Below are 20048 nucleotides of genomic sequence, written 5' to 3'. Positions count from 1 at the left end.
ATTGTTAAGGGAAGGCAAACCTACTTTGATAGCATTTGTAAACTTGGAGGAAGCTTTTGGTAATACAGCGAGCGAAAGGCTATATACAACTTGTACGGAAACGAGACGGCAGTTACAAGCGTCTACGGACATGAAAGGGAAGTAGTGAGACAGCGTTGTAGCCAGTCCCCAATCTTATTCATTCTGTACATTGAGCTAATAGTAAAGGAAGCCAAAGAAAATTTTGGAATAGGAATTGAAGTTCAGGAAGAATAAATAAAAACTTTGAGGTTTGCAGATTGTAATTTTGTCAGACACAGCAAAGGACATGGAAGAGCAGTTAAATGGAATGGACAGTGTCTTTGGATATAAGATAAACATTAACAAAACCGTGACAAGGATAATGGAATGTAGTCGAATTAAATCAGGTGATGCTGAGGAAATTAGATTAGGAAATGAAACGCTTCAAGTAGTAGATAAGTTTTGTTATTTGGGCAGCAGAATAACTGATGATGGCCAAAGTAGATATGATAGAAAAGTCGAGAGTGGCAGTAGCAAGAAAAGTGTTTCTGAGGAAGACAAATTTAACATCGAATATAGATTTGTGTTAGAAAGTTTCTTTCTGAATGTAGTTATTTGTTTGTAGTGTAGCCACGTATGGAAGTGAAACGTGAACGATAAACAGTTTAGACAAGAAGAGACTAGGACCTGAATGAAATTTTCACTCTGCAGAGGAGTGTGCGATGATATGAAACTTCCTGGCAGATAAAAACTGTGCCGGACTGAGACCCGAACTCGGGACCTTTGCCTTTCGCGGGCAAGTGGTAGAATACTGCCCCACGAAAGGCAAAGGTCCCGAGTTCGAGTTTCGGTCCAGCACACAGTTTTAATCTGGCAGGAAGTTTCGGAGACTAGGACCTTTGAAATGTGCCGTTACTGAAGAATATTGAAGATTAGATAACTAAAGAAGAGGCACTGACTAGAATTGATGAAAACAGAAATTTGTGGCAGAACCCGACCGGAAAAAGGCATCGGTTGATGTAACACATTCGGAGACATCAGGGGATTACGAATTGTTAGAGGAAGTGAGGGGGGTGGGGGTGGGTAAAAATCGTAGAGGGAGACCAAGTAATGAATGCAGTAAACAGATCCAGAATTATATTGTTTGCAGCAGTTATCTGGAGAGGATAGATTAGGATGACTAACTGCATCAAACAAGTCTTCTTACTGAAGGCAACAACCACCACCATGGTTACTATGAATAAAGGCAGCTGCCAGAAAATGCGCATTTATATCACTGTACGTATTTCGTTTTATTCATGTAAAATAATTTCAGTGGTGGCATTTTACGTCAGTTTTTCTCTTGTAGTAGGAAGTGTCAGTTGCTTGCACATTATTAAGGTATCTCTTCGTTTAATACTGACGTTTTTTTCACGCGCTTTCAGCGTTAGTTTGCAGCGGTACACATTTCTTGAAGCTAAATGTGAAACAATCTTGCGTATATTGTGCTAAATTATGACGAATTTAACATCAAAAAAATGTGTAGTGCTGCAAATTAACGTACGAGTTTGTATAAAAAAAGAAACGATAGAATAACGTAAGACTCTACAAGTAAATAAGTAAATGGAGTGGTTGAAATTGACAAATAAAACAATAAAAACTAATTAATTCATTAAAATAACATAACTTAGGAACATATGAAGGGCTTATTTCAATAGTGGTAAAAGTCCATTTTTGCTCATTCTGAGATACAGGGTCCTAAAGTTAAATGAGCGCTTGCAATTGAGATACCAGAAATATTCAAGTATGTAACTTTAGGACTCTGTCTGAGAATGTACAAAAATGGAGTTATGCCACTATTGAAATAAACCCTTCATATACATCGTGTTTGGAAGAACCGGAGAGCATTGACATTCTGCCTAATTGCACTTTTGCATGTATTTTGTGAGTAGAAAACTGATTTTCCTCATAACATTTTGGTGAGTAATATATGGCTGGGTAATACGCAAAACACGTGTACCGTTTTGGTAATTACCGGTGCTCTTTTGTTTTTATTCGTATACTTTTTGGATCGTCGTTTCCACAGTTGCAGAAGCCCACTGTGCAGTGAGAAAAACTCTGTCTCGCTAAACATGCATGGCGAAACAGCATAAGCAACGACATCTTGTCAAATCGACCGTCAGTCGGAACTTGTCACCAACAGGTCGCACGCAATTTGTTTTACAAACACGTCAATTTGTTTGTCAAGCACGTGAAACACAATCTGTATTTGACAAACATGTCACGCAAAATTTATGTTTGAAGGACAAACTAGTGAAGTTTGACAGATTGTTTCATCGTTTACAAGAGCCTTTATGGACTGACCAGTTGCCGTGTAGGTTCTAGCGGTGAAGTACGCATATTGTTACAACGCTTGCCCAGCTGATCGGTTGTAGAAATTCGTACAGCGCGTTACCCAAGGACCGCGACTGAGGTGAACCTGTTTTTCCCCGAGGCGCCAGCTGGCCGCAGCTCGGTTGACCCTCACTGACAGTTGTCCTCTCCCCGGGCAGAGACGGCAGCCGGGCCCGCGCCTGTGATGTGACGCGGCCATGGACACGCTGGTGTTCAAGAACGGCGGCGTGTTCGCGCCGGCGGAGCCCACCATCAACTGCAAGACGTGCAAGGAGCGCCGCCGCCAGCGCCAGCGGAGGGCCTCCGCCGGCCAGGACGTGGAGCAGGAGCAGCGCGCCCGAGACGCCGGACCAGGGTCAGCCAGCGCCTTAAAGCAGAGCGCGCGCTCCGTGCTTGGCGCTCCCACAGAGGTCTAGCGTGGCCGAAAAGCCCCAAGACCGCTAGATCAAAACAGTATAGTCTGTGTCGGAATACCGACTTTTAAAAAAAAAGGGTTGGTGCATAAACTGGTAGCGTTTTCCGTAAGTTCAATAAACACACAAAACAAAGACTTTATTCGTCAATAATACATTCTTCTCCACTATTTACAAGTCTGCCAACGCTGGGGTAATTTTCGATTCAGCGACAGTACAGATGGCATGGTTTTGAGGAGGCGAAGAACTCGTCGAGATATGTTCGGAGCGCATTTTCATCGGGAAAAGAAGTTCCTTGAAGGTTGTTAGACAGAGAGCGGAAAAGCTTGAACTCTGAGGGCACAGCGGAATGACTTTCCAAACAACCTCCTGTGTAGTGTTTTTTGTCAGTGCGGCAGTATGTTGGCGGCCGTTTTCGTGGAGTAAGAGGGGGGGGGGGGCTAAAACTCGTAAAGGGAAACAAGAGAGGGCTGGGCTAGGTTAGGTTAGGACAGCAAGCAGATTCAAAAGGATTGCCCAGTATAGAATAGCATGGAGAGTTGCATCAAACCAGTCTTCGAACAAAAGACAACAACAACCACCAGGTGTCCTTTTAAAATAGTGTATTTACGGCTTACCAAAATGTCAAAAATATTATCAGTAATTTAACTCATTTTATATAATTCTGTGTTTAAATATTTGGAGAAAGGGGGTCGCCATTAAATAGGCTGTCCCTGGAGAAATGGCCAGCGTTCATGACAGGAACGATCATTCGAAGCAAAAATGTCTAGTAAACATAAGCTCTAAAATGCATACCTAAAGAGCTGTAAGCACTTCATCTTCGATGCTGTGAACACCTTTTTTTTTTTTTTTTTTTTTTTTTTTTTATTGTGAAGTTGAATACCATTTCTCCTTGGACACCTGTACATCAGTAGACGGGGAGCGACACAGTCGACGTTACCATGAAATAAGGTTACCATGCTGGCATAATGCGATGCTACATTGAGGTACAGTCTGTCTGTCAGTTTTGGCTGCCCTTGTTATGAAATCATAGGTATGCTGTGTAGAACTCATTCTTTATCATCATCATTCACACATGTAATCGATAAATGGGCAACAGACTGATTTTTTTGTGCAGTTTATCGAAGATGAATAATCATGGAAGCTCCATCAACTGCACGCTGACAATGCGAGGTGCCCTTGTACCAGTTTCGAAAACATTGGCGCTGCAGGTACAAGTCGTGTCATGCCTGACCCTCTTGACTTCCCCATTGCCCAATTATCGACTTCCCTGACATGACATGAATCATCGTTCGTTATAGCGTACAAATGTGGGACCTAGCTACATAGAACTATGATTGAAGACACTGTGAGAAAGAAGCAAAAATTCCCATCCCGCCATTTTGGGTTCAGGTTACTTTCTCTGCTGATCAGACCAGGAGAATGTTAGGCTGGTTTCTTTAACAAGGCTACTGGTTTCTTCACATCAGAGTTCCTTCATCATTCTGCTCCGTCCGAATCAGTTCACGTCAGGAAACACATCCAAGTGTCCAATTAACAGTAGTAATTCCTAAAACAAATCTGAAACCGCTTAACCGAAAGCAAACTGCGTGAACACTCTTTAAATGCTGAACGTCCGGAACCGCGCGACCGCTACGGTTGCAGGTTCGAATCCTGCCTCGGGCATGGATGTGTGTGATGTCCTTAGGTTAGTTAGGTTTTAGTAGTTCTAAACTCTAGGGGACTGATGACCTCCGAAGTTAAGTCCCATAGTGCTCAGAGTCATTTGAACTATTTCTAAAATGCTGAATGAATAGAATAAATAAGTGTTAAAAGACTTACGTTGTACAGAAAACAAGAATCTTAGGAACACATTTTTGGCGTATCAATTTAAATGTGTTATGAAGGTTATAAAATGACTATAAAATTTATCATCATTATCTTCTTCGTACTGAGGATCGTCTGTGAAACGAGTTTTCCTCAATGTGCTGCAGTATTTATGAGCATTATCAGATACCTGTACCACAAGTTTCCCTGCTTTCGATATTTATACCATATATGGGACTAAGTTATTTAAACATTTTATTCGTCATGGCTGCTGGCGTGAGGCTTCTTTTGTCATTTTAAGGACAACGTCCGGAGCAAATGTTACTCGAATTATTTATGGATTCCACTTTGCAACTTTATGCAACCCCTGTGCTGCAACCAATAAAACCCGTTATGCAAATCGCATTTGAGAAGAGAGGGACGAAAAAATTTGTTAGGTAGAACCTATAAGTTTTAAAAATTCTGCTAAAATGTGCGTTGAAAGTTGTTTTAAACTTGGTAAAATTATGCTGACAACAAACACTAATATATCCCATGTGCCACCGTTGGACAATGTGATTGCTGAGTCTCTGTTATCCTGAAACACTGCTAAAACAGTAAAAAGAGATACATTTGTGGTGGATATAGGTAGCGGAACGGAATGAATATCATAGATGACCACTAGACAAGATTCACTGGTACTTACCTCCATGTCTAAGGTAATAAATTTGAAGTAAATCCAGAATTGTAAAAATAATCATTAAAATTACGTAAAGTTAGAGCACTCATTTGAGTTTACCAGATACTGTATTAATCTTTTATTTCCGACTACTTAAAAATAGCCGTGACGCCAAACTAAATGAATTGCACGATCTGATGATAATTTTGTCCTGTTCGACTTAAGATTATCCTGTTTGTCAACCCGTTGGGAACTATTATTTTTACTATTTGACACACTGAGTGCAACGCGTTCGCGTTTAAATGGGACTGTCTGATCTTTTCCTTTTTGCGAGGTGTGGTTAGTCCAGTGCGTCTGGCATGTATTATTATTATTATTATTATTAAAAAAAAAAGACAAATCATGAACCAAATATTCGTTTAGTTGGGAGATAGAAGATTATACTGTTCTAGCTTCAATAGAACTAGTCAGCAGTGTTGAATAATAACAATTATTTAATACGCTTTGAGCTACCCTGGAAATAACTCTGCTTCAAAGATGAAAAAATTTACATATGAAAAACTTCAACTGGTATTTTAACTGATCCGCGACCAACTCTTAGTTACTTGGCCTATTATTATTTACACATTATTGCGTTTTTTGGAAATACATTGACTTTGAAATTGCAAATAGTGGCAACAGATATAAATTCTTCCAGCCACAGGTACGAAATAATTGCTGCTGGACCACTGGACCTTCATTTTGCACCATTTGTACACTCGTTGGCGAGGTGGTAAGTAAAAAAACGCTTGTAGCTACACCACCTTACAAACTACGCCTACTCTTCACAAAAGAAAATAAAACAAGAATCACAGCAAGCACTATATTGTTCCGTCACTTCAGTTTACCACTGAAAGCTCTACTCTTCCTTAGGCGTGGCCACGTAGCTATTTTCAAAAATTAGCCTTTGAATGTGGAAGGGATAAACACAGAGCGAAAAAACCGCTTGGACTGGAAATTCTCTCTCGCCAAGTAAAGTTTTTAAGTTGAGTCTGTTTCCCCAAAATACGCCCATTACCGAACATTTCCTAATATTTTTTTGCGATAGGAAGTTTCGTTGTGGTAAATACTTATCGTCATATACAGAGACTATTCTCGGTATTTGTGACGTAAGAGGTATAAAAGAGGGAGGTTTTTGAAAGAGACCTTTTAGGGGTAAAAAATGGAAGCAATAGCAATAAATAATCATCAAAGTTCTCTTTTTCAGTTCTGAACATTCTGTCTGCGTAAAATCCCTACGTCTGCCGTAAAAGTATTTCACGTCATCCCATTCATTATCTGTTTCTGGTTTTTGAATTGCCTTCGGAACTTCAACTCCTAAATAAAACATTCGGCTGGCAGGAAGAAATGTTGACCTGTTGTTGGGGGTCAATGTCAAGTCAGTTTAGTACTTGCGACATAATGCCGATCCATGTAGCAAAGCAACATTTTCTTGTCCCTTTCTACCATCTTTTCATGTAATTAAATAAAGACAACTTCACTCTGGAAATACTTATTCAAATCGGTGAATTTCGGTAAAATATGAGCCAAAAATAAGTAAAATAATTTTAAAAAGTTGTCACTGAGGATCTATGAATTTCTTCTACCGCAACCAGCTTCACCTCTAGGCATTTAGAATCAAAATAGAGACGCAAAACATTCCACTGTTCTAAGTTTCTCACTAAAACGACCCGCAGAGATAGCCATCTTGTCTGTGATGATGTAACAATTCATGGATTTTGATATCTAAAAACTTATGAAATTTATGCAGTTGTGGCAGTCTCTTAGCATTTACTTGAAAATGGTTATGATTAATACTAGCTAGGTGTCAATAACGTCTGGGAAGACATCCACAAGCTTCGGTGGTACATATGTAAAGCGTGTGACGTATGCAATTGAGGATAACTTTGTCCAGGACAATTTTTCAGTTAACAGAGTAGCAACCGAGCTTCTTGACCCCAGCATAGTATTACAACCATCAAAAGCAAGTCGTATAATATTGTTTACAGAAACATTGTTCTCAGCAAATGAAAGCATTAGATTAGAATAAAGAGTTTTATTTGTTGCACCTCATTCTCCTTATCATATTCACCCTGACGAAATAAATCTCGGGTGAACAGCTTGGTATGAGTGTGCATAGGACACAATATTTCGGCAATCGACCACGTTGCCATCATCAGGTGCGCTGATGTGCTGCGATTTATTTCGTCTTAAAATACGCCTGGAGAAATTGAAGAATCACATATTAACCCTGCTTAAAAATTACAGAAAGATTCCAAAATTTACTTTGTGTCTGTATCAAAATATCTACCCACGACACACGATGTTTTAACAGATTCTACGTATATTGACTCATCAATAAAAAAACTGAATTTTGTCCGTCAGTTTTTCTGCAACTTCGTTCTTACGGCTCTCTGCTACCACGTTATTTACGATCTGGTAATATCTTGTGCGGCTCTGGTGTATAGCGTGGCATTGAAAGAAAGATTGTGTTCTGCCATCAATCCTGCCAATTTAATTTCAGACATGTGAGCCTGATTATTTAAAGACACATGATTTGTATCTGATTTAACAGATATGGGTACCCAACATTGTCTGGCATCTAGATGACAAAGCCATCACTTTTTTGATATGATTTTCACTTTTAGAATTTTTTTTAACGCATTCCAATTCAGACACAAAAGCGACGATACAGATTATACATCTAGTACTTCCAGAGTTCGATTCATCAGTGCGCAGCCAACCTTTAAATTCAGTATTAGTTTCCCATACTTTCCTATATTTTTGGTATTGTCCTCTTCTGTTGCCATTGACACGATTTTGCTCTGTTTAACACCTTATAAATTGCTCACTGTCCTCACCTGACCCAAAAAGTTAACTGTAATCTTTTTCACTTACGTTTGCAAAGCAGTCAATAAGGTGAATTCCCCAGGGGATTCATTTTGGGAAATAACTTAAGATGACTTACTCAGCTGTAGCATAATGAAATTGGGGAATCCCACGGCCGGACAGACCGGCTCTTAGGCTGCTCAATAGAATTTGTGAACCAAAATTGTCAAAAATTATATAAATCATGAAAATTAAAATAATAAAACGACGAAATCGTAACAATAGTAAGCGTTTCAAAAGATCATACAATAGACGTGTGGTCCGAAGGATGGATCGTATGTTCTTGCACCATCATAAATGTATACTCGGGACCTTTCGGTTGGCAGTGCTGGTTCCGTTTTTTGGCCGTAATTCTTGGCGCAATAACTTTGTCTCCCGCCATCATTTGTGGTTGAGGTTCTGTGGTAGGCAATTCTTCTATCGTCGCTTCTCGTTTAGGTATCGTACGATACATGGAACAAAATAATTACAACTACAATCAACATACACTCCTGGAAATTGAAATAAGAACACCGTGAATTCATTGTCCCAGGAAGGGGAAACTTTATTGACACATTCCTGGGGTCAGATAACTCACATGATCACAATGACAGAACCACAGGCACATACACAGACAACATAGCATGCACAATGTCGGCACTAGTACAGTGTATATCCACCTTTTGCAGCAATGCAGGCTGCTATTCTCCCATGGACACGATCGTAGAGATGCTGGATGTAGTCCTGTGGAACGGCTTGCCATGCCATTTCCACCTGGTGCCTCAGTTGGACCAGCGTTCGTGCTGGACGTGCAGACCGCGTGAGACGATGCTTCATCCAGTCCCAAACATGATCAGTGGGGGACAGATCGGCAGATCTTGCTGGCCAGGGTAGTTGACTTACACCTTCTAGAGCACGTTGGGTGGCACAGGATACATGCGGACGTGCATTGTCCTGTTGGAACAGCAAGTTCCCTTGCAGGTCTAGGAATGGTAGAACGATGGGTTCGATGACGCTTTTGGATGTACCGTGCACTATTCAGTGTCCCCCTCGACGATCACCAGAGGTGTACGGCCAGTGTAGGAGATCGCTCCCCACACCATGATGCCGGGTGTTGGCCCTGTGTACCTCGGTCGTATGCAGTCCAGATTGTGGCGCTCACCTGCACGGCGCCAAACAGGCATACGACCATCATTGGCACCAAGGCAGAAGCGACTCTCATCGCTGAAGACGACACGTCTCCATTCGTCCCTCCATTCACGCCTGTCGCGACACCACTGGAGGCGGGCTACACGATGTTGGGGCGTGAGCGGAAGACGGCCTAACGGTGTGCGGAACCGTAGCCCAGCTTCATGGAGACGGTTGCGAATGGTCCTCGCCGATACCCCAGGAGCAACAGTGTCCCTAATTTGCTGGGAAGTGGCGGTGCGGTCCCCTACGGCACTGCGTACGATCCTACGGTCTTGGCGTGCATCCGTGCGTCGCTGCGGTCCGGTGCAAGGTCGACGGGCACGTGCACCTTCCGCCGACCACTGGCGACAACATCGATGTACTGTGGAGACCTCACGCCCCACGTGTTGAGCAAATCGGCGGTACGTCCACCCGGCCTCCCGCATGCCCACTATACGCCCTCGCTCAAAGTCCGTCAACTGCACATACGGTTCACGTCCACGCTGTCGCGGCATGCTACCAGTGTTAAAGACTGCGATGGAGCTCCGTATGGCACGGCAAACTGGCTGACACTGACGGCGGCGGTGCACAAATGCTGCGCAGCTAGCGCCATTCGACGGCCAACACCGCGGTTCCTGGTGTGTCCGCTGTGCCGTGCGTGTGATCATTGCTTGTACAGCCCTCTCGCAGTGTCCGGAGCAAGTATGGTGGGTCTGACACACCGGTGTCAATGTGTTCTTTTTTCCATTTCCAGGAGTGTATATTATAAAATATAAATGTATTTAGCGGCTCGACTTTCTTAGGAGCGGTGGAAGTATACTAACAACAAACATTAAGATCAGTTGGATAAAATGGTTTTTTACAAGTTCTGCTAGACTTGAGTTAACTAAGGATTAAGTTGGCCCATTTGTATGAAAAACATTGGGAATAATTCACACTTAGTGTTAAATTTGCATCTTATTTATACACTCGCATACCGGTAAGAGCATTATAATGTGCTGCACTCCAGAAAGATAGGAACCTCTTTAATTTTCGCTACTGACTGATCTTTTTGCTAACATGCTTGGATACTCCTTAGCGTCCTGTCCACAGGGCGCCGACTTGTTACTACTGAAGCCGGTCTCTCTTCCACAGCAACTGTCATGAGACCATGCAGCCTGTGAGGGAGGGGGGGGGGGGGGGGGGGAGGGAGGGTGTAGTAAAAGTTTCAAATGGTCTCCAGCATAGTCATCACGTGTCAGTAGAAGAAGATATAAAACAAATACATTGGTTTATAAAACGCAAAGCTTTGCTAACCAAAATTTCATAAAACCAATATTTTTTAAACAATTACTCATGAAATAAGCAAATTTTGTCAAAGAGAAATGGATATTTTGGTTTCTTAGAATGTAACGGCTCTAATTCTGAAGATATATCCCTTTATACACAAAAACAGTATTTGAAGGTATATTTAAGATTAGCATTTCGATAGCTGTTTGCATTTTTAACTCTTAATTGCATTGCTATAAAATTTCATCAAAGCATTGTATGCTGCAGTTTATACACAACGTCAGATGTTTTTTAAACAATGATTAGTTTAAATTGAAAACCAGCACTTGATAATGAACTTGTAATTACATAACAAGAATAATGATGCCTTGAAATGTATTGTATACTACTATTGGACAATCTTGGTCTGTTACATTACAATAAGTAGTGAAAAACTACTGCACATTACTTGAATAAGAAATAAAAGTGGTACCCAACCATGTTAATGATTTAACACAGAAATTTTTTGCCATGTTTAGAGCCACTAAGAGAAATGTTATTATGAGAGGCGTTTGTAAATGACGGACTGTTTCTTGCATGTAGCAGCTAGTTTTGTTGTAGATTGACAAATAAGAGATTCCAGATTCAGCAATAGTCCGTGCAGATAAACTTTTCAAATAACAATCGTTTGTCAGCTACTGCTAGATAAAGGCCTACTCCAGATTTGTCAGTGCATCACAAAAATATCACTATGAGCTAAAATCTGTTTAAACTTCTGAACAATTAGGTGGTGGTTAATGTATAAAACTATTATGAAAGCTTAGTCCCCAAAGGTAGTGACCGTTTATGATACAAAGTTGGCAACTGCAAATGTCTGCCACATAGGGGAATGCAGCATTATGAATAATTTTATACGTTAACCATGCCCTCTCAGCCTTGAAGTTTCATAGGAAGTAACCACCAGACCTTAAAATAAACGTTGTGTTGCTGTAAAAGGGAACATTGATGATGTATGTAGCTTGTTTCTGTGTTACATTGCACCTGCAACTACACACAACAAAATTTTAATTCTTCCTTTTATGTCTTTTTTTCCAGTGAGCTGAAGAAGCTCTCGGAAGAAAGCCTGACAAGACAGCCGGAGGAAGTATTTGATATCATATGCAAGTTAGGTGAAGGGTAAGTAGTATATCTCTTTACAAAACATTCCTTTTTTACCTGATAGCAGTATAACCTTTGTTGTTTCTCAGAAAGTTGATTCAAAGTGAAATATAAATTCACTGAAGAAGTGTCATGTATCCCTGATATTGTTGGTAATAGAATACAGTAGATTAATCATTCCTCTTGATTAGGTCTCTGACGCAAATAATTTAAAGATGATTGTGATTTTTATTTTCTGTCTTTGACTGATAAATATGGATACAGTGCACCAAATTCATTTTCTCAGATAAATGCTAGTCAAGTGTTCGTTATTCATAGCTCAATTTACATTATTGGTAGAGAGTATCACATGGAAAATCATGATGCTGCTTGTTGGCTAATGAAGTAAATTCCAAAATTAGAGCATAAATTTAGACAACATTGTCCATGGAGTGCAGCAATCTGGTGCTATATTTTGGTTAAAACAACAGTTAAGATTGCAATAACGTTTGTTTATTATGACGTATTTCGGCTTATGTTAAAGCTGTCCTCAGATTTCCGGGCATCCTATGGCTGGTGCTGGCACCACCTCGGTTTTTCGTATCATGGTCCTGCACTGTGGTACAATCATGGTATCACGTGAAAAACTGAGGAGCCGTCAGCACCAGGTGTAGGGGGGATCAAAAAACCTGGGGATGGCTGTAATATAAACTGAAACTGGTCATAATAAACAAACGTCATTGCAGTCTCGACTGTTGTTTTAACCAAAAGTACATGTCAAACTAAATTTGGTTGTTGATGTCAGCAAGACATACTCTTCCTCCACCACTACAGATTTCTTACCACCATCAGTGCATAGTCTTGCAGAAGCTAATTGCTTCATTACTTACTAGATTTGTGCAAAGATTAACAATTTCATTGGCCATCTTCTCTCTGAAGAGTTATCTCGTTATTATTCTTGACTACAATGGGACAAATGATGACATAAGATAAAAATTCTTTGTTGAGATATGATACCATATTACAGTGCGAGCGAGTGGTGCGTTTAGAGCTAGTCTGTGGGCTTGTAAACATGGCATGTGCTACAGTCTTCTGCCATGTGTGACATAGTTTATGTAGTGTCATTCGATATTTGCAAATGAAACAGCATATTGAAGTATGTGGTCCCAACATTGAGCTAGTGTGAGAGTGTTGCAGGATATTTAGATAATGTGAATATGTCAAGAAGTCAGTGGCAAATGAAGGAATTTTACAGTGAGAAGATTAAATCATCAAAAGATAGGTTAAGTTTATGGTTTCTTAGTTGTTGAATTGCTCAGGGAAATTCAGGTCAGCACTATGTAGCATTGTTAGTAGACTGAGAACACTGCGACTTCTGCTCATTGTACACTAAAAATGTGAACTAACACCATAAAATTTGTGAATGTCTTCTTCATCACCGAGGCAAAACTTGTGATAGGCTGGAAAAGTTCATATCTTCCACTGTACTAGAAAAGAAACAGCAGTCATGATAGTGGATTTACCTCTAATCTCCAAACAAGACAATAATGTTAAAAAAACACTCAGTAACAGAAAGAATACAGAGTCAGTTTTTCTTGGACAAGAAAAGTTTTTTGATTGTTATGAACATGAAGCAAGGGACAACAGTCAATGCAAATACACTCTGAGACACATTGTGAATCATTTACAAATCATATCACAACAAAAGAAGTCATTCTAATTTCTTAGATTTTTCCCAGCAATTTGTTGTCATCTCGTGGAATTGGATGTACTGCCAGTGGTCCAGAAAATAGGTCTTATGAAACCTCTGATTAAGATGCTGAGTTACACATTTTGAAATATCCACTGGCAGTACACCCAATTCTATGAGATGGCAAGAGAAATTGTGTTAGATGTCATTCTGCTGCACGATAATGCCTGGCCACATATTTTTGCAGAAACTCGCCAACTGCAACAGTAGAAATAGAGGGAGGTGATAGATCACCCTCTCTGTATTATTTATTAGTCATGGAGTGACTTTCATCTTTTTTCCATAGATGAAGCAACGGTGGGGCAAATGGCAATTCAGTCATTTGAAAAACTGCCTATGGAACCTTGTATTAGTAATGTTACGCAACTCGCAGTCTAGAGCAGGACCTCAGAGTTGAGACCACTTTTGCAGCTTATACTTAAATTTTATTGATTATTATATTAAGTAGCTTGTAATTAGCCTCATGAGGTGACTCATTTATCCCATTCCAGCCTTTTCTATTACAGGTTAATCTTAGGTGGTCACTGAAAATGGAACATAGGACCTCTTGAGTCAGCAACCAGCAACATTTACCAATTTCCGAACACAAATGCCATGTGCTTTTTGTTACTGTTCTCACCTTGACAATTGGTTTGAACACTGCATTGTTTAAGCGTGGTACATCCTTGCCTTCGTATGACTTTTGAACTAACTTATAGGGGGACTTACTGTTCCAATGGATCCAGACCCTGGTAATCGCTTACATTATGGACTGAATTCTTTTGTTGTGCCTTAATAGAAAACCTTCATGGTCACTGATGATGCTGCATCTGTCTTCACCTATGTAACATATTTATGTGGTTTCTAAATGCTGAGAATTTTTTGTCCAAATACTACTCTGATAGCAGACGTAAGATGCGATTAGTTGTCACTATGATGAAATTCATTTTAAAAAGGTAATCATTTCACTTTTGTAAATAAAACTGACAAATGTACCACAGCTATAGCTGTTAGATCCAGAATTAATCATCCAAAGTGAATCACATTTGCATTGACATTTATACACCCCCAAGCCACCTTTCATTGTGTTGCAGAGGCTATCTGGAGTATTACCGACCCTTCCACATTTACTGTTCTAGGCCTCAGTCTTTTTGATAGATACAGTACAAGGCTGCAGTATGCTGGGAGCTGCTTCTAGGAATGTAAACAACCCAAATTTTAGCTGTGCACCACGGAAAATTGTGCAGTGCCTCTCTAGTACCGTCTGTCTCTACTTGAATGAGCGTATCTGTGAAGCTTTTGCTGCTCTTTGGGTTCTCCAAATTTTCTCTATAACATGCTGCTGATCTTTGGACTCATCATATTTTCTGTATCAATGCTATCTGATAGTCACAGACTGATAGGCATATACAGCAAGAGTTTCATAAGCTACCTCCTTCATGGTAACCCGCACTTCATGAAGTTTCTTCCAATGACTTGTCAGGTATCTGCTTTTTGTGCAGTTAGTTTTATGTGACCATTTACTTTAAATTACTTTGTAATCGTGCTGCCAGGTATTTAGTGCTTCTAGCAATTCTTCAGCAATAGTGTAATCAAATAACAGGAATTTCTGCCTTTTTATGCACAATATTTTATATTTGTTTGTGTTGAGGATCATCTGCCAATCCCTGCCTCTGCAGGTCTCCCTGCATTTTGCTACAATTTTTTAGTTGTGATTCAGCATAAACTGTGAATTATTGTGGACAGTAATGGTCCTTGAGTAATCCCGTAAGGTGCACCCAAAGTTATTTTTATGCCTGAAGATGAGTGTTCATTAAGAATGACATCCTGTATTCTATTTGCTAGGAAATCTTAAATCAAATAGCAAAGCTGATCTGATATTTGTTACATTTATATTTTATTAACCAGGCAGCCATGTGGAACTGTGTTGAACTTCTGGTAGAAGTCAAAGGAAATGACACCAAGCTGGATGCTGATACCTGCTGCCTTCTAGTTCTTGTGGATGAACAGAGTAGGATGTATTTCACACAGTTGTTATTTGTGGAATTGATGTCAAAAACTGTTAATTTTGAAGCATAAGTTGCTTTCAGAATTCTACAACAGGCTGATGTCAGCAATATGTTTTTCTGTGGCCGTCAGTGATTGCTACATTTGATCTGTTTCATTTTTATTGAAAAAAGAGGGCACATTACCTCATTTATATGTTATCGAGAGGGGGGGGGGAGATATTAAAATAAATGTACAGGCGAGATTAAGGTTAAAATAAAATATTGTAGTTTATTTGTATTAACATTAAATGTATGCAAACAGAAGATATGTGTACTGTACAGCAGTCGATGCAGTATTTCAATTAGGCTTAAGCCTAAATTATGGACAGTTAAACTTACTTAGGTCTAGAGAATGAATAAATTACAGTTTGTTTTTTGGAAGCAACACTGCATTAATAGATCAAGTGTTTATATGCAGTTGCTTTGCATATCTTGTCATCGCCTTTGTTTCTTGATTTTATGTGATGGCATGCTACTTCCAATACAGTAAGTGCTCCTGATGGACTGGGGGGATCCACAGATTCACAATTCTGTTCTTGGGATTCTTCAGGACTATTCTTTTTAGTTGACATTGGCACAACTTCTTTAATTCTTACATCATCATTTTGCAAACATCACACAGTATATTCATTACAATCATGAAAATCCAGTTTAGAATCTTCATTCCTTCTGTTGAGATATATGATGATTCTTTGAACCATCATCTTCCTGTTTCTGACTTTTTGTGGCAGCTGTGATGCACAAGTCCAGAAGTTTAAGATGGCTCATGTAATTTTCTGCAAAAAATGCCTGTTCTATGTTGCTGAAGTGTAGTGCTGGACAGTGAGCCAAACAGTTGTCCAGAAGAAAAAGTATTTTTTTCTCCTCACGATGCAAAGTGTTTTGAGGAGGCTCTTGAAGACAGCTCCCATGCCCTCTTGTTGGACTCATTATTGATGGGATGCAATTTTACTTCTTTGAAACACTGAGTCTTCACTGAGTTCCTAGTCACTAGTCACCAAAAGTTATCAGAGCCATCTGTGTTTGTGGTGGAGAGTACAGTCACTGTTTACTTGCTTCTCTTAAGGGGTTTCCCTTAACTGCCACTGTTGTATCTGGCAGTAAGTTACAAAAAGTGCAGTTTCATCTGTGTTGTAAATATCTTTCAGACTGTATTTTATAGTTAGTCTTGGAAGCTCATGCTCTTTCCAACAATCTGTGGTGACATTATCGATACTGTTAGCTGCTTGAAATTTTCTGCATGCTGCTGCTGAAACCAAATTTGTAGCACTTTTTCAGGTCTGCAAATTTTCTGCACTGGATGTGTGTCCACTTCTCACTGCTTGACCTGCCTTTCAAAGCAATAGGATCTGTCTGTCTTTGGCCAGTATGGTAGTGAAGGTAGAATATGGGATCTCCCCACTCCTTGAGTTGTTTATTTTCTCCAGAATGGGAAGTATCTTCTGTTTTGTGACAGGCTCATCATTTTCACATACACAAAAATTAGAAACTACACCAAAAAAATTAACTGAGTTCACCCCTTGCAAAAACACTCCTAGTTTCACTCACAATCAGTGTACCTATGGATCTTCTCGCACTTCTGTCAACTACAACCACGTACCACTGGTATTTATTGTGTTTGGTGGACCGTGGGCCACAGTCTCACTCCTTACCTCCGAAACTGACTGCCACAATGTCATGAACAATAGTATCACTCTTGAGTGTTGTAGCTACACTAACAATAATGACTGTGAATTTGCAGTTAGGCAATAAACCAAGAGTGACTGGCCACACCATTTAAGAAATATTTTGTGATGATTTCTGGTCCCTTATAATGTCTAAGTGTGACAAAATGTGGAGGGTTAAAAGCAATAGCAACATCGAGAAAGTGCACAATATACAGCATACAAGTGCAAAAAGCATAGAGGTGTGGAAGGTATAGATGTGGTTTCACTGCATTTGAATTTAGAGCAGTTAAAGTATCATTCCATGTACTAGCTGAGTACCCAACATTGGCCTGGTATGTATTTATTCCAATTCTATTAGTCCATCTCCTCCTCCTCTCTCTGTCTCTTATCCTCCCCTTCCCTGTGTGTTTCCATTTCCTCTTACCTTTCTCTGTCCATCCCCTCCTCCCCCATATCTGTTCACATATCTTTCTCTCCCTTCATTCTCAACATTATCTCCCCCCCCATACGAGGTTGCTTATTCTCACGCCACAGTAGTTCTTTCCATACAGTAAGTTATGTGTGTATAAAGTTTGATTTCAGTCTAGTAGTTTAGTAGGATTATATATATATCTCCACTTTTGTACTATGCATAGATTTTATGAAAATACCATTCCTGTTCCTGTTTCGTCTATATGAACGTTTGCCCATCTGATTTTCATCTACACAATTGTGTCGAAATTGAGTTAGATTAGTGATATTGGGAGCTGATCATCCTGTCTGATAGTCATAAGATTGGTCACAGTGAATATGATGAGTTAATATAGAAGTGAAACTCTCAATGCAGGTTGTATATCCCAACAAGGGAGTAAATTACCATTCTGCACAGTTGGTTTATTAGCTTCTAAACCAGGGTTTTGACTTATTTGATGCATACTGTCCAAACTAGTATTCATGATCCATTCAACCTCTGATGCTTATTAGGCTCTGATGTTCCTAATCATGCTGACTCATATAGTGGCCCATACAAATGTGAGTGAAGTCATTGTTTATGCTGTGATCACTCTAGCCCTACTGCTGAAAAACGTATAGTCAGGCAGAGAGAGTACATGTGATAAACTGACCTGCAATTTGTCTCCGGCTTTTGCTCCCAGGGGGCTCAGAACTCTTGTGAGCACTTGCATGGTAAGCGTGGACACCAATACATTGTGACATTTCCTCTTGCCCGTGCCACAATTTCCATCATCCCCCCATAGTACCATCCTCCCCCATTGACTCTCAAACTATGATGACTTATATGACGCATATAGTGCGTACTAAAGAATTTTGATTTTGGTCACTCTTATGCCCTCATACACCTCCTTTTTTGGCTAATCAAGTACGATCCTCCATGTTTTCTCAATAGGACAAGTGGAAGGTATTTACTTATCCTTAGACTTGAAATACTTGGATCCAAAGAATGACACATACAGCGAGATCTCCTCAGTGCCATTACACAATGCCCAACATGGGCCCAAGACCTTATCACATGCATAACAAATGCTACATCATTTGTGCCTAGAATATAAACATAATATTCTTGCACTTTCTGGCTGCATCTGGCTTAAGGTTGTGTTCTCCCTAGTCTCACTGTAGTAAAAGCAGAGTTACGCTAATTTTAAAAATCGGGAAAGAAGGCTCACAGTGTGGACAGCAATCATCCTATTTGTCTTTCAAATATTTGTGCAAGTTGTTCAATCAAATGGTTAATAGGCAAATTATTTGGACTCTAGAGATTAAGGGATTTATAGTCAATTTTGTTTCAATTTTGGGAGGACTGGTCTACTAATGACCCCATCAATTGCATGTAATCAGTTGCACAGAATGGCCTTCTTGTGCCCCCAACATGTACTATCAGTATTTTTCCCTTGACGCTGTGTGGTGACATCATAATCTTATTGCACATAATGTGTGACATTTTAGGGGTTTCCTCCCTATTTCTGTCTCACCTGCAACACACACATCTTTCTGATTCAGTCAGAAACTCATTGAATGTTTTTGTGGTGCAAGGATTTTAAACTTCACTGTCATCAGAAACATGGAACTTGATGATGGTCTCTTCAAAGAATTTCACTATTACAAAATTTACCTAGTGGAGTGAATGCAAATGTTGAGTCATCTGACAAATTTAAACTTCGTGACTTTCACAGTCAGTCTCTGAAATGAAGTGATCTGTGTTAAAGTCCTACTTCATCATTCAGTTTGGTTACATATTTGTTGAGGAGATGATAGTTTCTCTAAATTGTTAGATGAGACACATCAGTTTCTTTCAGCATTCAGGGGTAGCAACAGTGTCAGATATTCTATAATTAATGAGACACTAAACTCTTACAAATAAGCATAGATATTCATTCTTGAACCCTTATCAGTAAGACTAGTAGAAAAGTTAGAAAAAGCCCCCAAAAAAGTGATAAATTTTGTTATACATCCACTTAGTGTATAGGTGGTGTTCTGAAGCACTGTTTAAACTCTAGTAGCAATCTCAACAAGAGATGATGCACGTCATGGAGAGGTTTCTAATAAAATTCTGGGATTTTATGTCCCAAGAGAAGCTGAAGAATATGTTATTTCCACTCACATATGTTTCTTGAAATGATTAGGATGGGAAAAGCAGATAAATTTGAGCTAAGACAAAAACTTATCGGCTTATATTGTACCCATCCACTGTTCCTTTGTCCCAAGTTATTTGTTGTGTGTAGTATAATTTCTGTATTCCTCTACAAATCATTCTCCATATATTTATTCCTTCACCAATTCTTCAGAGGATTTTCTCATTCTTACCCGTCCACTGGAGGATTTAAGATTGAAGCTCACATATTGACATTGAAGTAATTTTAGTTGTATTAGAGGTTCACTTGGATAAAGGTGGCATGTGGCCTGTAGGGCAACAGTACT

General features: G+C 39.8%; 1 protein-coding gene across 12 annotated transcripts in view; it reads left to right on the top strand.

The window, feature by feature from the left end:
- LOC126352059 (serine/threonine-protein kinase 3) overlaps positions 1-20048 on the top strand; it is a 309100-nt gene that overhangs the window by 249053 nt on the left and 39999 nt on the right. For 8 of the 12 annotated variants that reach the window (XM_050002664.1, XM_050002666.1, XM_050002662.1 and 5 more), the window contains exon 2: positions 11650-11730. In XM_050002664.1, the coding sequence (XP_049858621.1) occupies positions 11650-11730 (81 nt within the window). Of the gene's footprint in view, positions 1-2531; positions 2729-11649; positions 11731-20048 lie in introns of all 12 variants that reach the window. The other 4 variants (XM_050002657.1, XM_050002658.1, XM_050002655.1 and 1 more) reach the window with 1 other exon arrangement.

Source organism: Schistocerca gregaria, chromosome 1 (assembly GCF_023897955.1).
Source record: "Schistocerca gregaria isolate iqSchGreg1 chromosome 1, iqSchGreg1.2, whole genome shotgun sequence".
Lineage (NCBI taxonomy): Eukaryota > Metazoa > Arthropoda > Insecta > Orthoptera > Acrididae > Schistocerca > Schistocerca gregaria.
This window is presented reverse-complemented; position numbering and strand designations above follow the sequence as displayed.